General features: G+C 45.8%; 1 protein-coding gene across 8 annotated transcripts in view; it reads left to right on the plus strand.

The window, feature by feature from the left end:
- CUX1 (cut like homeobox 1) overlaps positions 1–18,043 on the plus strand; it is a 1,076,531-nt gene that overhangs the window by 570,323 nt on the left and 488,165 nt on the right. For all 8 annotated transcript variants that reach the window (XM_029612600.1, XM_029612603.1, XM_029612599.1 and 5 more), the window contains exons 7-8: positions 6,504–6,580; positions 8,255–8,321. In XM_029612600.1, the coding sequence (XP_029468460.1) occupies positions 6,504–6,580; positions 8,255–8,321 (144 nt within the window). The remainder of the gene's footprint in view (positions 1–6,503; positions 6,581–8,254; positions 8,322–18,043) is intronic.

Consider the following 18,043-nt stretch of genomic DNA (forward strand, 5'->3'; position numbering starts at 1 on the left):
CTCAGACGGACCCTGATGTCTCGGAGGACGAGTCTGACCCCCCCGAGGAGGGGGAACTTCCCTCGGGGATTGAGCCATATCGTACCATGAGGCGGTTCTTTCCCAAGAAAGATCTCTCCGACCTGGTATCTCAGTGCCTGGCGGAGTTGGCTATTACAGGCCCCAGTGCTACGGTGCCATCTACGCAGAACCCTCTGCTGGAAGGTCTTCGTCCTACAGCTCGCCATTTTCCCTTCTTGCAAGCAGCACAGCAACTGATTGATTTGGAATGGGCTGCGCCAGCGGCCTCATTCAAAGGGGGTCGGGCCCTGACGGGCATGTACCCCCTGGACTCGGCAATCAAGGAGATGCTGGCGTGCCCTCAGGTGGACGCCTCGGTGAGCACTGTGGTCAAGCGCACTACCATTCCAGTTGAGGGGGGGGGCGGCCCTCAAGGAGCCTCATGACCGGCGACTGGACGCCATCCTGAAACAGACCTTTGCGGTGGCAGCTCTAGCTTTGCGGATCGCAACCTGCTGCACAGTGGTGATGCATTCCTGTTTGTCATAGGTTAGGAACAATGCTCCGGCAGCGGACATGGAGTCCGCTCTCTCGTTCCTCACGGATGCCGCATCCGACCTAGTCCATACAACAGCCAAGGGGGTCTCATCCTCTGTTGCTGCCAGGAGGCAGCTCTGGATACGGAATTGGTCCGCCGATGCTCCTTCGAAGACACGTCTCACCAGGATGCCCTTTAGGGGTTCTCTCCTGTTCGGCAGCGACCTTGATAAACTGGCCAGCTCATGGGGTGCCTCTCCAATACCTTGCCTGCCGGAAGATGGGTTCAAGAGGAACCAGCGCACCTTTCCGAGGCCTTCCAGAGGCAGAAGCTCCCAACGCTTCACTCCCTATAGGAGTCGCTACCAGACACCCCATCCTCAGGCCAGGAACCAGTCCTTTCGGACCAAGCAGCACAAAAGGGGAGCCAGCTCGGGTTCAGGGCCCGGCCGTGCCTCCCAATGAGAATCAGCCGATCCATCCGGGGGACGGAGCCATAGGGGGCAGGTTTAACCCTCTTCTACCCCAGATGGGTCGAGATTACGTCGGATCAGTGGGTCCTCGCCATCATCCGAGAGGGGTATTTTCTGGACTTCCATCATCTCCCTCCGGACAGGTTTGTGGAATCTCCATGTCCAATCCACAAGAAGGCAGCATTGGAAGCTACCCTGGCGAAGCTCCTGTCCTTGAAAGCCATAATCCCAGTACCTGCATGGGAAAGAGATTCTGGGCATTATTCCATTTATTTCATGGTACCCAAGAAAGAGGGCACTTTCCGGCCCGTGTTGGACCTCAAGTCAGTCAACCGATATTTAAGGGTCCCGAGGTTTCGCATGGAAACTCTGCGCTCAGTCAAGACCGCAGTACAGCCAGGAGAATTCCTCACGGACTTAGACTTGTCAGAAGCCTACCTGCATATCCCGATCCATCCGGATCATCAGCGCTACCTACGCTTCAAGGTTCTGGGACGCCACTTCCAATTGCGGGCTTTGCCCTTCGGGTTAGCCACGGCGCCGCGGACCTTCACCAAGGTGATCGTAGTGGTAGCAGCGGCGCTCAGACGGGAAGGAATCCTTGTCCATCCCTACCTAGGCGATTGGCTGATCAGGGCGAAATCACGAGAAGAGAGCCATCGGGCAACCACCAGAGTGATCGCCCTTCTGGAAAGCCTGAGATGGGTAGTCAACCTAAACAAGAGTTGCCTACAGCCTTCCCAGTCACTGGAATACCTGGGAGTCCAGTTCGACACCCAGGTAGACAAAGTCAGTCTCACCACCAAGAGAAGGTTAAAACTTCAGACGCGTCTCCGGTCCTTGATGGGAGCCAGCCGGCCCATAGCTTGGGATTATCTGCAGGTTCTCGGTCTCATGGCATCCACCCTGGAAGTGGTCCCCTGGGCAAGAGCCCACATGAGGCCTCTACAACGCTCTCTGCTCTCTCGATGGAGCCCCCGCTTCCGGAATTACTCCGTGCATCTCCCTCTACCAGCCAGAATGCGGTCCCAGCTACGATGGTGGTTGCAGTCCAACCACACGAGCAAGGGGTCGAAGATGTCCTCCCCCACGTGGATTCTGCTCACCACAGATGCCAGTCTGAGCGGATGGGGAGCACACTGCGAAGACCTCACCGCCCAAGGGCGGTGGAACAGAGAAGAGTCAAGGTGGAACATCAACCGTCTAGAGGCACGGGCAGTCCGGTTAGCCTGCCTGCAATTTGCTCACAGACTGCGGAACCAAGCAGTCAGAGTGATGTCTGACAACGCCACCAAGGTGGCATACATCAACCTTCAGGGCGGAACCAGAAGCTGCCAGGTGTCTCTAGAAATAGCCCCCCTGATGTCTTGGGCAGAAGCAAATCTACAGAACATCTCCGCCGTCCTCATTGCCGGGAAGGACAACACCACGGCAGACTTCCTCAGCAGAGAAAGCCTAAATCCGGGGGAATGGCAGCTGTCGCCCACAGCTTTCCAGATGATTGTGGATCAGTGGGGGATTCCGGACATGGACCTACTAGCGGACAAGTCCAATGCTCAAGTACCCAGATACTTCAGCCACAAGCAAGATCCGTTCTCTCACGGGATCGACGCCCTGGTTCAGCCATGGCCTCCAGGGACCTTTCTATATGCTTTTCCTCCGTGGCCCCTGCTGGGCACCCTTATCCACAAGATTCAGAAGCACCGGGGCCTAGTTCTTCTAGTGGCACCAGACTGGCCAAGAAGACCCTGGTACGCGGACATGAGAAGACTGCTGCAGGGGAGCCCCTTCCCCTGCCTCCTCTCAGGGACCTGCTACGTCAAGGTCCCATCCTCCACGAGGATCCTGCTCAATTCTCTTACGGTCTGGCCATTGAGAGGGCTAGGCTGAAGAAAAGAGGTTACTCTGAGCCGGTGATAGATATACTCCTCCGAGCTCGCAAGTTTTCCACATCCCTCACCTACGTAAGGATCTGGAGAGTATTTGAAGCCTGGTGCGACACTCATAGCACCAATCCACATGCGACCACAATCCCTATTGTGTTGGATTTCCTGCAAGATGGACTTCAGAAGGGTCTCTCCCTCAGCTCCATCAAGGTTCAGGTGGCGGCGCTGTCTTGCTACGGTCCCCGGAGGGACGGCAAGACTATTGCCACGCACCCAGATGTTTCCCGCTTCCTGAAAGCAGTCAAGCACATTCGTCCGCCACTGAAGTGGCCAGTGCCCCTGTGGAACCTCAACATAGTTTTGGATTTCCTCGCGAGATCCACTTTCAGACCCCTTCGGGGCCTGTTTCTCCGTTCTCTAACTTTGAAGATGGTGTTCTTGCTGGCTGTGTGTTCAGCACGCCGTATTTCGGAACTACAAGCGCTGTCCTGCCGTGATCCCTTCCTTAGGATCACTCCAGAGGCTATCCATCTTCGCACGGTTCCATCCTTCTTGCCTAAGGTAGTCTCACAATTTCACCTCAACCAGACCATATCCTTGCCAACCACGGCGGGTCTGAAGAAATCAGAAGAAGGGCGTTTGCTACGCCATCTCAACATCGGCAGATTGCTGCCCAGATATCTGGAAATGACAGAAGAAGTACGAAAGACAGACCATCTGTTCGTCCTGCACAGCGGGAAGAAACAAGGAGAAGAGGCCTCTCGGCCCACCATCGCCCGCTGGATTAAAGAAGTTATCAGAGCGGCCTACGTAGAGGCCGGGAAGTCACCACCTCTACAAGTCAGGGCTCATTCTACCAGAGCCCAAGCAGCATCTTGGGCAGAATCTAGGATGCTGTCGCCCGCAGAAATATGTAAAGCGGCGACGTGGTCCTCCCTCCATACCTTCTCCAGGTTTTACCGTCTGGATGTCCAGGCCAGGGAGGACACAGCATTTGCGAGGGCAGTTTTACGCGGTCCTCAGGCAGCCTCCCGCCCAGTCCGGCAGTAAAGCTTTTGTACATCCCACTTGTTCTGAGTCCATCTGGCTACACGCTAGGAAATGTTGAGATTACTTACCTGATAATCTCGTTTTCCTTAGTGTAGACAGATGGACTCAGCATCCTGCCCAGCTGCCAGTATACATGGGTTTCACCGATTCAAGGTAGGCCATGTCATTTGCTTACATAAGAGCGTCCCCTTTGCCAGGTGTCGACGCCTTCCGGTTGGGAATGCTGGCGGTCTCCAGCTAATATCAATCGGTCAGGGGAATCCTGTTTCACTATTTCATTGATCGTCAGTACACATATATCCATAACAGCTTTTGCAAGGAAGATTAATGAAGTGCTTCACTTCCTGTGGGGGTATATATACCCGTGCTGACGTCAGATCTGTCTCCAACTGCTAGCACGAGCACACTATACCCACTTGTTCTGAGTCCATCTGTCTACACTAAGGAAAACGAGATTATCAGGTAAGTAATCTCAACATTATTCTTCACAAGCAAAATGTAATGGCAAAATATATTTCTGGCAGGAAAGTTGTGGGTGCAGATGAAACAGATTCAGCTTAAATGTTTGTGTTTAATTTGTAAAGTACTCAGTACTCGAGGCCTTTTGGCAAAATAATGATAGTAAAACAGCTCCCATACATGATACAATTGTAGAAGAAAGTCAGGTTGGCAATAGAAAAACAAATGAGAACACGAATATATAAAGACATTTCTCACTGAACTTTAACAGTGCCAGACTTTTGTGTTTCTGAATTGAGAATTTCACTGGGAGGGTAGTAACTGAAAAAAACCCTGCCATTCATCCACCCTAAATGTGAACAGGCCCTCATCTGTGGAACTCAGGCACTGTGCAGATAATTATATGGTTCATCAGATGTGGCAAGTTATGACAGAGGAAAGTTATTACACATAACATCTTGAAATTGATAAAAGTACTGGCAAATAGTGTAGATCATAAAGCTTTTATTTAATATACTCAAGGTTCTTGTTTCTATGCAATCTATTATGGCTTTTGGATGCCTCGTAAAAAAACAGAAATAAAGAACTTTAATCTTAATTATGGGAAAGATTACCTAACAAAGAGCTCTTGTGAGTGGAGAAGCCATGATGTAGTAGAAGGTAGTTGATTATATTATAAATGAGGAAAAAGGAAATGGCTTGATTTAAAATTAGCATTTCTTAACATTTACAGATTATAACAGAAAATACCAGGCACTGAAGCTACAGGCAACAACATCTGAAATGAGTTTCCCAGAATTTGTTAACATTTTTAAAGAGGAAATCTTGTTCATAGTATTAACTAGGACTAGAAACACATCATGCATTTTTTATGACTTGATTTTTTCACCTTATTATAATAGTTGAATTTGTAGAGTCTGTGAAGATAATTTTATAAGGGTTCTAACTGGGTAACAAAGAAGCTACCAGGCTAGATCCTCCAGGGTGAAAATTGCACCCTTTCAAGTTGCTGAATTTAGCAAAAATAGGAGATTGATTGGGATAGGGAAAATAGTTGCATAGAATTGATTTTAAAGTGCAGTGCTGATTTGCAGAAATAGCAAGTACAAGGACCTTGGGTCCTTTGTCTTCATGCACCTTGTAGCTACTTCCCTTTAAGATTAGCTGCAAGGTATTTGGGGACAAAAGTACCTGCAGACCATTTACTGGCATAGCTTATTCAGACTAACCACTGTTGGGCCGATACAGTAAAGTCCGCGGGAGAGTGGACGAATGCCCGCGAAGGGCCGGTGCGCGCGATTCTGTATTTAAATTAGGTGACGTGGTAAAAACGGGGAAAAGGAGGCGCTAGGGACACTAGCGCGTCCCTAGCGCCTCCTTTTTGACAGGAGCGGCGGCTGTCAGCGGGTTTGATAGCCGACGCTCAATTTTGCCGGCGTCGGTTCTCGAGCCCGCTGACAGCCACGGGCTCGGAAACCAGACGCTGGCAAAATTGAGCGTCCGGTTTTCGGCCCGACAGCTGCGGGCTGAATTCAAATTTATTTATTTATTTATTTATTACTTTTTTTACTCTTCGGGACCTCCGACTTAATATCGCTATGATATTAAGTCGGAGGGTGCACAGAAAAGCAGTTTTTACTGGTTTTCTGTGCACTTTCCCAGCACCGGAAGAAATTCGGTCGGCGCTAATTTCTGAAAATAAAATGTGCTGCTTGGCTGCACATTTTACTTTCTGTATCCCGCGCACATACCTAATAGGGCACTCAACATGCATTTTGCATGTTGAGGGCGCTATTAGGTGCCACGGGTTGGACGTGCGTTTTCCTCCCCTTACTGAATAAGGGGTAAGGGAAAACGCGCGTCCAAGAGCAGGCTAATGTTGCGCTCCGTCGGAGTGCACTGTACTGTATCGGCCTGTGTATTTGTTACCAAGCTTTATTATAGAAAAGGTAGTCTGTGTCAGCAATTAAAATAGTAAAGCGGATTATCTAAGAAAGCAGAGGATTCTGGGTCAGTTGCCTTTCTCCATGTTGGTTTTCTGTTCAGGCACATATGTCACTATTCAGTTTATTCACCATGTTCCTTTTCTTCTTTTTAGAAAGTTGCACGAGACACAGATGTCTACGTCCTCCAAGCTCGAGGAGGCTGAACACAAAATTCAAGTATTGCAAACAGGTTTGCTCTTTTCCTGTATTCTCCATCACTCCTAAAACCTTTTGACCCTTCTGATATTTTTATGTTTTATATCCAAAATGCCAAATTGGGATTACAAACCCCCAAATTTGAGAGATTTGTTTTGTTGGGGGTTTTTTGTACAGAAGGGTTAGGCACATACAGGCCGATACAACACAGAGCGCTCCAGTGGAGCGCACTGTTAACCTGCATTTGGACGCGTGTTTTCGATGCGCTAGCTTACCCCTTATTCAATAAGGGGTAATAGCGTGTCGAAAATGCGTGTCCAACCCCCCCCCCCCCCCCCGAGACTAATAGCGCCCGCACATGCAAATGCATGTTGATGGCCCTATTAGTCATTCCCGCGCGATATAGTAAGTAAAATGTACAGCCAAGCCGCACATTTTACTTTAAGAAATTAGCGCCTACCCAAAGGTAGGCGTTAATTTCTGCCAGTGCCAGGGAAGTGCACAGAAAAGCAGTAAAAACTACTTTACTGTGCCCCCTCCGACTTAATATCATGGCGATATTAAGTCGGAGGTCCCAAAAGTTAAAAAAAAAAGTAAAAAAAAATAAATAAATTTAAAAGCACCCTGCGGCTCGCAGGTTGAAAACCGGACACTCAATTTTGCCGGCATCCGGTTTCCGAACCCGTGGCTGTCAACGGGTTTGAGAACAGACGCCAGCAAAATTGAGCGTCGGCTGTCAAACTCGCTGACAGCCGCTGCTCCTGTCCAAAAAGAGGCGCTAGGGATGCGCTAGTGTCCCTAGCGCCTCTTTTTACCGCGGGCCCTAATTTAAATAAATTATCTTACTGAATCGTGCGCACAGGAGAGTGGCCTGTGCGCGCGCCGAGAGAGCAGGTGCTTGCCCGCTCTCCCGCGATTTTTACTGTATCGGCCCGATAGTGACTGAGACTTACTGTCAATTGATCCTGGAAAGGCCCTGGATGTGGCAGATCTTTAGGCATCAATAATCATTTGTGGACTTGTTCAGTTTCTTTTTTCTTTCTAGTCTGCATTGTTCAAAGCCCACTGCTCTAACCACTAGGCCTCTTCGAGGAGAATACAATTGGTGCATGGTCTATTATAACTACTTCTCTTGTTTGTTAAAAAGTTATTTTGTGATTTGACACTTCAGCTAAAATGTCAGATCGTAACTTGAGTCTCACAGAGTGATGCTATCACTGGTTTATGTTACTATAGTAGTGTTGAGAGCCGATAAATAGAGTGATCTTTCATTCAAACATTTGAAACCCTTCTCCAGGCCCTGAATAGAAATCAGAAATAAAAATTGGATGCTTGTGATTTTTTGTATTATATACAGTTGCTTCTTGTAGGACTGATGCTTCTAATGAGGCAGAAATAGCAATTATATTATGTGGCCAAGAAGACACAAGGCTGTTCCTCCAGAAGAGTCCACTGTTACTTTTGAGTGAACTAGTAAGAATTGCAACCAAAATAGGCTATGGTACAACCTCTTCAAAGAGCTCTGAATGCCCCAGCTTAAAGACTGGGAATCCAAACTGGGAATTGCTTCATTGAAAATCTGGTTGCCAGTGCTTTAGTTTAAATGAGCTAAAGTTATTACACAGAATAAGTAATTCTTGAATAAAAAAAATTCTGAGTAGTTGTATTCCCAATGTTTAACTCTTTAAAAAAAAATTGTTCCCTTTAGCCTTGGAAAAGACTCAGACAGAACTGTTTGACCTGAAAACAAAGTATGATGAAGAAACTACTGCAAAGTAAGTTTTACAATGCTCCTTACCCTTGGCTATCTCTTATTTATGACTCCTGTCTTTCGTGTGCCATTCTTGATCAGAATTGCTTGCAGTAGAGGTCAGGTGGAAATTGTATAAGGCTGAAAGTTACTATAAGAAAGGTATTCTTTGCCTGTAGTTCAGTGGAATTTCCTAAACTTCTTTGCAAAATGTCATTGAATACTTGTCTTTCCTGACCTTACTTGACAATTCATTTTTATAGTCTTTTTTATTTTTTAATCTCACCTTTCTCTTTCGAGCCTTATTATACATTTTTACATTAGATTTTCAGAGTTTTAGTCCTTTGCAAAAGATATTTGTTAATTAATTGAATGATATACTAGAGCTGTTTTTACTTTTTTTTTTAAAGGTATAATAACTTGAAAGACAAATCTGAGTGCCATATTCTTCCAAGAGTTGTGGTTTAAGTGCTGCAATTTAATTAAGCATGCCCATACAAATGCTTTGTTAGCTGCTGCATTACTACACTTTTTTAGTTTAGGTTGGGACGAGGATTCCCATTTACCACCCACATTTTATCAAACAGTGCCGATAAAATCATTTCTCCTAGGACAAGCAGGATAGTAGTCCTCACATATGGGTGACATCATCAGATAGGGCCCAGCCCGGAAAACGTATATCAAAAAGGATATAGTTGCAATGGAGAAGGTACAGAGAAGGGCAACCAAAATGATAAAGGGGATGGAACAGCTCCCCTATGAGGAAAGGCTGAAGAGGTTAGGGCTTTTCAGCTTGGAGAAGAGACGGCTGAGGGGGGATATAATAGAGGTCTTTAAGATCATAAGAGGTCTTGAACGAGTAGATGTGACTCGGTTATTTACACTTTCGAATAATAGAAGGACTAGGGGGCATTCCATGAAGTTAGCAAGTAGCATATTTAAGACTAATCGGAGAAAATTCTTTTTCACTCAACGCACAATAAAGCTCTGGAATTTGCTGCCAGAGGATGTGGTTAGTGTAGCTGGGTTCAAAAAAGGTTTGGATAAGTTCTTGGAAGAGAAGTCCATTAACTGCTATTAATCAAGTTTACTTAGGGAATAGCCACTGCTATTAATTGCATCAGTAGCATGGGATCTTCTAGGTGTTTGGGTAATTGCCAGGTTCTTGTGGCCTGGTTTGGCCTCTGTTGGAAACAGGATGCTGGGCTTGATGGACCCTTGGTCTGACCCAGCATGGCAATTTCTTATGTTCTTAATTTCTACACTTTTTCTGCGTTGGGTCCCTCTTCTCCCAATCGGTGTCCCAGGAAGATGGCGCAGTAAAATTTTCCTTCTTCGCGGTCCATTCCCAGTATATCACTTCTCGGTAGCCGCTGGTCATCAGTCGCCCATCTGCAGTTTTTCGTGGCATCGTCTGTTTTTCGCCCATGTCCCCGGTGCCCACGGACCATTTCCCTCACAGATTTGTATGAGGTTTGCATCCTCTGTCTGGGGGCATCACATGACGTCTAGGGGTGCCGTTTTTGCAATCAAATGACCCCCAAAGGCCGTCGCACCCATCTGGATAAGATGGAGAAGCTTTTTGGGTCCGCTCTCAAGAAAGCCAAGCATTCCTGCACCCACACTTTTGCTCCTCTGGTTCGGGAGCATAGAGCGTTGGATGCCCTGGGCAGGAAAGTGTATCAGGGTGCTATGTTAATCACCTATATTGCATCCTACCCAGCTGTACATGACTCAATATAATCAGAAACTGTGGAAACAGGTTCAGGAACTGTCAGATATCCAGCCGGAGGTCCTGGAGAAACTCACAGACCTGCCCTGTACTGGCGAGAATCTCTTCGGGGATAAAGTCAGGAATGCGGTGGCTCAGTACTTCTGACCCAACATCCTCGGTCAGAAAATCCTTGCGCCAGGCTCCAGAATGTCCTATCGCCAGAGGAAATACTATCCTCCTGTCTTGCGGGCTCACACACCCCGTGTGAGTTCCCGGGGCCGTTCTCGACAGCAGAGTTGGGTTTCTCCTTCATTTTGTTGTTTTATTTTTTCGTAATTCTATGTTACAAGACTAAAGAGGGGACCCCGCATTGATGCATGGATAGTAGCATGCTGGGCATGTTCAGTGTGCCAGTCAAAGTTCTAGAAACTTTGACAAAAGTTTTCCATGCTGGGCTCCATCTGATGATCTCACCCATATGTGAGGACTAAAATCCTGCTGTCCTAGGAGAATACCTGTTACAGGTAAGCAACTCTGCTTTCGCTAATATTAATCCATCAAGCTATAGCGCTTCATTGATTTTAAATTATTTTTTCCCTTCAGTATTCATATGTTTTATTGCCAAACTCATGGAGAGACTGGTCAATACCCAAGTCTTTAACTACCTAGTCAATCATAAAATTCTCTATCCAACTCAATACGGCTTTGCAAATCTCTAAATACCGAATCCCTCCTTATCTCACTCACAGATTACCTTATTATGGGCCTAGGCAAAGGACACTCCTTCCTACTAATACTTCTTGACATCTCTGCCGCGTTCGATACAGTGAGTGACTCTATCCTACTAAATCATCTATCAGACATTGGTATTTCTGGAACCGTCCTCAGATGGTTTGAGTCATTCCTCAGCAATAGACACTATAAAGTCAAAATAAACGACAAAGAATCCTCCAGCATCAAATCATCCCTAGGAGTACCTCAAGGCTCTTCACTTTCTCCCACTCTCTTTAACATCTATCTGCTGCCTCTCTGCCAGCTACTATCTAACCTAAAATTAAAGCATTTCCTATACGCCGATGATGTGCAGATTCTGATCCCTATAACAGAATCCCTACCCAAAACACTCAAGTTCTGGGAAAGCTGCTTCCACTCTATTAACCTCCTCCTCACCAGCCTAAATCTAGTCCTCAACTCAGTCAAGACCGAACTCCTCATCAACCCTGATCGCATTGAATTTTCACTGCCAACCCCTTCCACCACCATGGTCCCCCAAGTAACAGACCTCGGAGTGATACTAGATAACCGTCTGAACTTAAAGAAATGTATCAACAATACAACCAAGGACTGTTTCTACAAATTACAAATTCTAAAAAGACTTAAATCACTCCTCCATTTCCATTACTTCAGGACGGTCCTCCAGGCCATTCTACTTTCCAAGGTAAACTACTGCAACGCCCTCCTATTGGGTCTCCCTGCCTCTACCACCAAACCCCTAAAGATGCTCCAGAATGCTGCTGCCAGAATTCTGACAAACACCAATCGAGGAGATCACATCACACCCATCCTCAGGAATCTACACTAGCTCCCCATAAGCTTCAGAATCTACATAAGTCCCTCACCATTATTCACAAGACCATACAAAATCAGCACTCTCTCGACCTTCATATCCCACTAAGACTGCACACTTCTACAAGACCTATAAGAAAGGCTTATAAAGGAACCCTGCACGTCCCCACCACCAAATCCACCACTCGTACATCCACCAGAGAACGAGCCTTCTCAACAGCGGGGCCAGCCATCTGGAATACCATGCCTCCAGACCTCAGACAGGAACCCTGCCTGGTGACCTTTAGGAAAAAACTCAAGGCCTGGCTGTTCCAACAAGCCTTCCCATAGCCCTTTCCCCTCCTCTCCCTACCCCTTCCCCTTCCCCCCTCCTAACTCCTTGATCCTAGAAAGTCCCCCCTCACCCCCTGCTAATCCTCCCCCCAGTACTGTCACAGCCCCGCATTGTTAGCCAGTTTCATGATTGTATATAAGTTCTATATATATATTTAGAGTGCCTTATTTCCGACCCAATGCACTTCCAGTATAGCCTTGTTAAGTTTACAACGTTATTCCTCTGTCTCCGGCACATTTCTGTTTCCAAGTTCACATAACCTTGTTTTATTGTAACTTTTCTTCCTCTTCAATATTATTGTTACAACCCCCCTGTTCCTTGTGAACTGATATGATTTGCATCATGAATGTCGGTATAGAAAAGAGTTAAATAAATAAATGTTATCAATTTTAACAGTATTCTTAGCTTAATTTGGAAGTTGTTTTCAAATAGAAATCAGTGAGAAAATTCTGATACAGCAGATCTAAAAATACTTCTCTTCTGTGAACAAAGGCTAAATTCCAAATGGTAATGAAACTTTTTAGAAAAGCTTGGCTGAAGATCTAACCTGATTTAGGCTTTCTTTTTACCTTTCTATTATTACAAGCCGTTAAGCCCGTTAAACGGGCGAGATTCCATCGGTCAGACCGGCAGGGTTAGAGCCGTTCTGTTCTCCACAACTTCTTACCCTTCCCACTTACTCACTCATATCCTCCCTTTCCTTCCCCTCTCACCTTCCCTTTCCTTCCCCTCTTACCTTCCCTTTCCTTCCCCTCTCACCTCATCCCAACCCCTTCCCTCTCCCTCAGCCCTTCTCCACTCCCTCTTTTTCTCTTCTCCAGAACGTCTTACCCTTCCCACTTATTCACATCCTCTTCCCTTTTCCTTCCATCCCCTCTCATCTTCCCTTTCCTTCCCCTCTCCCTCAGCCCTCCTCCACTCCCTCTTTTTCTCTTCTCCACAACTTTACCCTTCCCATTTACTCATTCATATCCTCTTCCTTCCATCCTTTCTCAACTTCCCTTTCCTTCCCCTCCCACCTCATCCAGAATCCCTTCCCTCTCCCGATGTTGTTGCACCAGCGGCGACAGCAGCTCGGGTCCCTCATGCTTGCTGCGAGACGTCGGCCGCTCGCCTGCCATCCCAGGGTTGCGTTAAGCGCGGCCTGCTGGACGGCGCAGACGGGAGGTCTCCAGGGGTCTCTCTCGCGCGAATCACCACCAGGCTCGTTGCTGGCCCGCCCGACTCTTGGATACCGCCGCCGCTGCTCCATGGGAGGTCTCTGGGGGTCTCTCTCTCTCGCACGCCTCACCACCAGGCTCGTTGCTGGCCCGCCCGACACTTGGATACCGTCGCCGCTGCTCCTCCCCGCAGCTTCCAAGGCAGCCCTCACACGGCTCCATTTCCTCACAGCACCATGTTGCTCCGCTCTGACCAATGTGTGCTCTTGCCCGCACATGCGCGGTAGAGCTGCTCTCTACTGCGCATTTGTGGGCCATCGGTCAGAGCCCATTTATTTTGTAGATTATTTGTTTTTAACCACACAAGATTTCTCACCATATTGGACAGCCATCATGATGAAGTACAATAAAACATTTATACAATACATAAAACAAAATAAAACATTAAATTATAATTAACAAAAATAAAGTACCTATCTCAATTATACATTCCAGATTACTCTACAACATGTAACTGATGTTAATACTCATCTATCACACACTAGGTAGTTGAAGTACAGTCCATAATGCTTATCTTGATGCCTGGCTAAATAACTATGTTTTGAGTTGTTTATGGAATTTTAAATAGTTCCGTTCTTCTTTAATCTTAATAGTCAATTTATTTCACATAAATGGATTGTAATAGCTAAAAGCTACAAGATTTATGGGCAGTTTTTAGCAGAGTACAGAGCCTTTAATAGTATATAGAGTTTTGCTTAGTGAAGCGTGAAGCTCTGTGTTCTCAGTTTTGCAAATAGTAAAGTATTAATGCAGATATTCCTAATCTCAGGATTTCCCTATGATTGGCAGAGTTTATTAATTTATCCCAGGGCCTCAAGGTTTGTTATACCTATGTCAGATAAAGTGAGAAACTTATGCTGGGAAACAGTATATAGGTCTCTCTCTTATTTTGCTGTGTGTGCTCGCTCGCTCTCTTGCATGAATACCATTTCTGACATTTCTGACTAGAAATTTGCTACATGCATGCTATCTTTCTACTTTAGTGCTGCTCTGAGGGACTCTTTCCATCACCGTTAAACTTCTTCAACAGATTACCTAATTAAATACATCTTCCTTGAGTTCAAAACTCAATGTGAAAAAAAGACAAAAAACCATTCCACAGTGAATGTTGTTCTCTCATATACTCATCAATAGGAGGAGCAATGTCCAATAACTATTTAACTCCAGAACGGGATGCTAGCCTTTCAGAATAAAAACTAAATAAAATGAACATTTGAAATTGGGAATTTAGTGGAATGAATTACTATGTGTTTAAGGACAATATATAAACAGTAAAAAAAAAAATCCAGGCCTGGCAGCGTTCTTATGTAGGCTGGAATATAGTGATGTAGTTTCACTACTGTGGAATACTGGAGCTCACGATTCAACAAGACTGGGCCAATCTCTCTCTCCCATTTGTTACTTTAGAATTGAATTTATTGTAATGTATATTACCTATACCTCCTCTCACTTTCATTTATTTTATCTTTCTTTGAGGGCAAGCAGGATGTAGTAGCCCTCACAAGTGAGTGGTGTCATCTGGACTGAGCCCGGTGTCATCTGGACTGAGCCCGGTCAGTGAAGATTGCTAAAAGCTTCTAGAAATTTTAACATGCTTCACTGAGCATCACTGAGCTTCACTGAGCATCTGAATGCTAGCTGGTGTCATGGACATCACACAGGGCCCCCTCAGTTTTAGTTTTCCTACAGTTCTTAATAGTCACATTTCTATCCTCTCGAAGAGAAGCATTTTTAGCACCTCTAATAATTTTTCTCATTTGAGTTAGTTTTCTTTATTTTTCATCTTCTGCCAGGTGCATTGGTATCAGCACATCAAGCAGTATCATTCATGATTTTTGTAAAATTGATTTTTTTTTTTTATTTTGCTTTAATTTTTCAGCCAGTGCTTGAGAAGCAGAAGGCCAGCAGCTTTAGAAAATGCCATCTGTGTGGATGTATCATATCATCATGGATTCCCATGATAGATGTATATTTTGGCTGGGGAACAACCATGACATCAGAGTACTCCATATGCAGTTAGATGATTCCTATAGGATATTGGTCCTACTTAGAGCTAATGAAAAAGCTATTTGGGAAATTGTCAGGCTATCAGCATCGTAGACATTGACATTGGAATTGAAGGGCCTAGGAACTATATCTGGTGGTGCATCAGCATCAAGGAAGCATTGATCTTCCACAACATCAAGCACCCATAAAGGTCAGGGAAAGAGTCCATCGTTTAGCTCTCCCCACCTGATAAAAGTGAAGGATTCCACTTCATTGGCTCTGGCATCAAGAAGCACTGATGTCGACCATCTGAAGAAGGCTAAAAAGCTTTGGCATCGATCCCCATTTTTGCACGATGCCAGGAACAGGAAAATACTGGTGGTTGTTCTAAATCCCTTGGAGCATTCACATAGAGAAGGAAACTCATCCTCGTATTGGTCTGAAAAATTGCAACAACTTCCAAGAGCTCATATGCTGGCCACTGTTTTTCCTCAAGTGACCCAAGAAGATGTGACTAGTACTGTTCCTATGCTATATTGGCATGGCAGTTTTTGAGGAGAAGATCCAGACAATGCTGGATTACAGAGCTGCAACTGTCAGTGCTTCTGCATAGACATTGTCACTTGCCTTGCAGATGATGATTCAATCACTGCTTGAAACTCTGTTAGTATATGGTGGAATAGCCCCAATGTCAGTTCTTAGAGAGGCATTGGCATCGAGAAGTGCTGCACGTGAAGGGGGGGAGGGATACTTCTCCAAGGTCGAGATCATCAGGGTCTAGATGCTAACAGATGAGGAATACTCTCACTGAGGCTTTGTCTTCTAGCCAGACAAAGCCAGACGCAGTCTCAGATTGAACCACCAATTCATGATTCTGGGGTATGCCTACAGATCTGAGAACTACTCTGATCAGGAGGAGTCAATAGGTCTCCTCTTGGACCCCTTTCTTCCACAGGAAAGGAGAAAGTCTTCTCTGAAAGACCACACCTTCGCTGATTTTGTTAAAAGAAGGCATAGACTATTCTCTTTGAGTTACATAAGGAGAAACAGTCACAGACAAAAATACTTAGCATCCTCCAGTTCAGTCAATAGTAGCCAAATTCACTGTTAGAAGGGCCAAGAAGTATAGAACCCATTGCTTGGTGCCCCCAGGGAAGGATTCTGATACTTCTTGAACTTATTCAGAGAAAGGTTCATTAGGGAGCTATTCTCAGTGTCCGCATAGCATCCTATCAGATCTAAAAAAAAAAAAAAAAGAGGTGATATTGCTCTTGTACAGGTCCTTGGTGAGGTCTCACCTGGAGTACTGTGTTCAGTACTGGTGCCCATATCTCAAAAAGTATAAAGACAGGATAGAGGCGGTCCAAAGAAGAGCAACCAAATTGGTGAGGGCTCAACATTGAAAGACTTATGAGGAGAGGCTGAAGGATATAAATATGTTTACCCTGAAGAGAGGAGGTGCAGGGGAGATATGATACCGACCTTCAGATACCTGAAAGGTTTTAATGATGCACAATCATCAAATCTTTTTCTTTGGAAAGAAATCAGTAGAACTAGAGGTCATGAAATGAAACTCCAGGGAGGATGACTCAGAACCAATGTCAGGAAATATTTCTTCACTGAGAGGGTGGTGAATGCCTGGAATGCCCTTTTGGAGTTGGTAGTGAAGATGAAAACAGTGAAGGAATTCAAAGGGGCATGGGATAAACACTGTGGATCCCTTGAGGCTAGAGGATGGAAATGAAGAAAAGAGTGCATGGGGGTAACTGGGGGTAACTTGCTGGTGTGGCAGTTGCTACTCTTAACAAATAAGCCTTGATACTGTTAATGCAAGTCCATCATTGCTCTCTGCTTCAACGGCAGTGGGAAAAGGAGAATTGGATTCAGACAGCAACCAACATGGGCCCCGACTTTTACGGTTTGGGGAACAAATACACATGGGGGTAACTTTCTGAGGCAGCTGTTAATACCCTTAATCATTAAGCCTGATACTTTTGATGCAGCTCCATCATTGCTCTCTGCTTCCACGGTAGGGATTAGGGAAAATTGGATTCGGACAGCATCCGAGGGCCCTGACTTTTATGGTCTGGGAAACTGAAGAGCATGAGGGTAATTTGCACAGTGCAGCCGATACTGGCATAAGCTTGTTGAGCAGACTGGGTGGATCATTTGGTCCTTTTCTGCCATCATTTCTATGTTTCTATGTTTATGGGGAAGTATATGCAAAACATACTGAAAGAGGTGAAAGGTATGTCAGAGCATGTCACTCAAGAGGCGCTTGATACCCTGGAGTCACTGGTGAACAGTGGTATGGAGCGTGTAAAGCACGTTAACTGTTTGACTTAAATGTTTTCAAAACATCATCAAGAGTCTGTGAGTAGATGTTGGTGTGCAGACTTGAATGGCTGTGTGCTATACACCTTAGAAGATGTCCAGGAAAGACTCACATATGCGCCATGCAATGGAGAAAATCTCTTTGCAGATGAGGTCAAGAAAGTGGTGGCTCAAATTAAGGACCACTGTGCTATTTTTCAGACCCTCTCCAGTGCTATGCCAGACCCACCCCCTATGCAATTGAGTGGGATGCAAAGGAAGCACTTCTGTCCTCCAGAGAAGATATCCTTCTCCCTGACAGCACAGGGGCTTCATTCTTATCCCGGACAGAACAGAGCCCAAAAGCCACAGCCAGCATCCCAGGCAAAACATGGGATGGAGGCCAGGAGAATGTAGCCACAGTCCCAGTTTCCATACTAGAGAATATTCCTGTTGGAGGAAGGCTGAAGTTTTATGTCAAATATTGCCCCAGAATATCCTCAGGCATTTGGGTTTTCAGCTTAATCAGAAAAGGATAAAGATTACGCCTGTTGGAAATCCCAGCAAATTACCTACCAAGAAGTTCTTGGTTTGCTTCTCAACCTTTACTTACT

The sequence above is a fragment of the Rhinatrema bivittatum genome, chromosome 8, assembly GCF_901001135.1.
Source record: "Rhinatrema bivittatum chromosome 8, aRhiBiv1.1, whole genome shotgun sequence".
NCBI classification, from domain to species: domain Eukaryota; kingdom Metazoa; phylum Chordata; class Amphibia; order Gymnophiona; family Rhinatrematidae; genus Rhinatrema; species Rhinatrema bivittatum.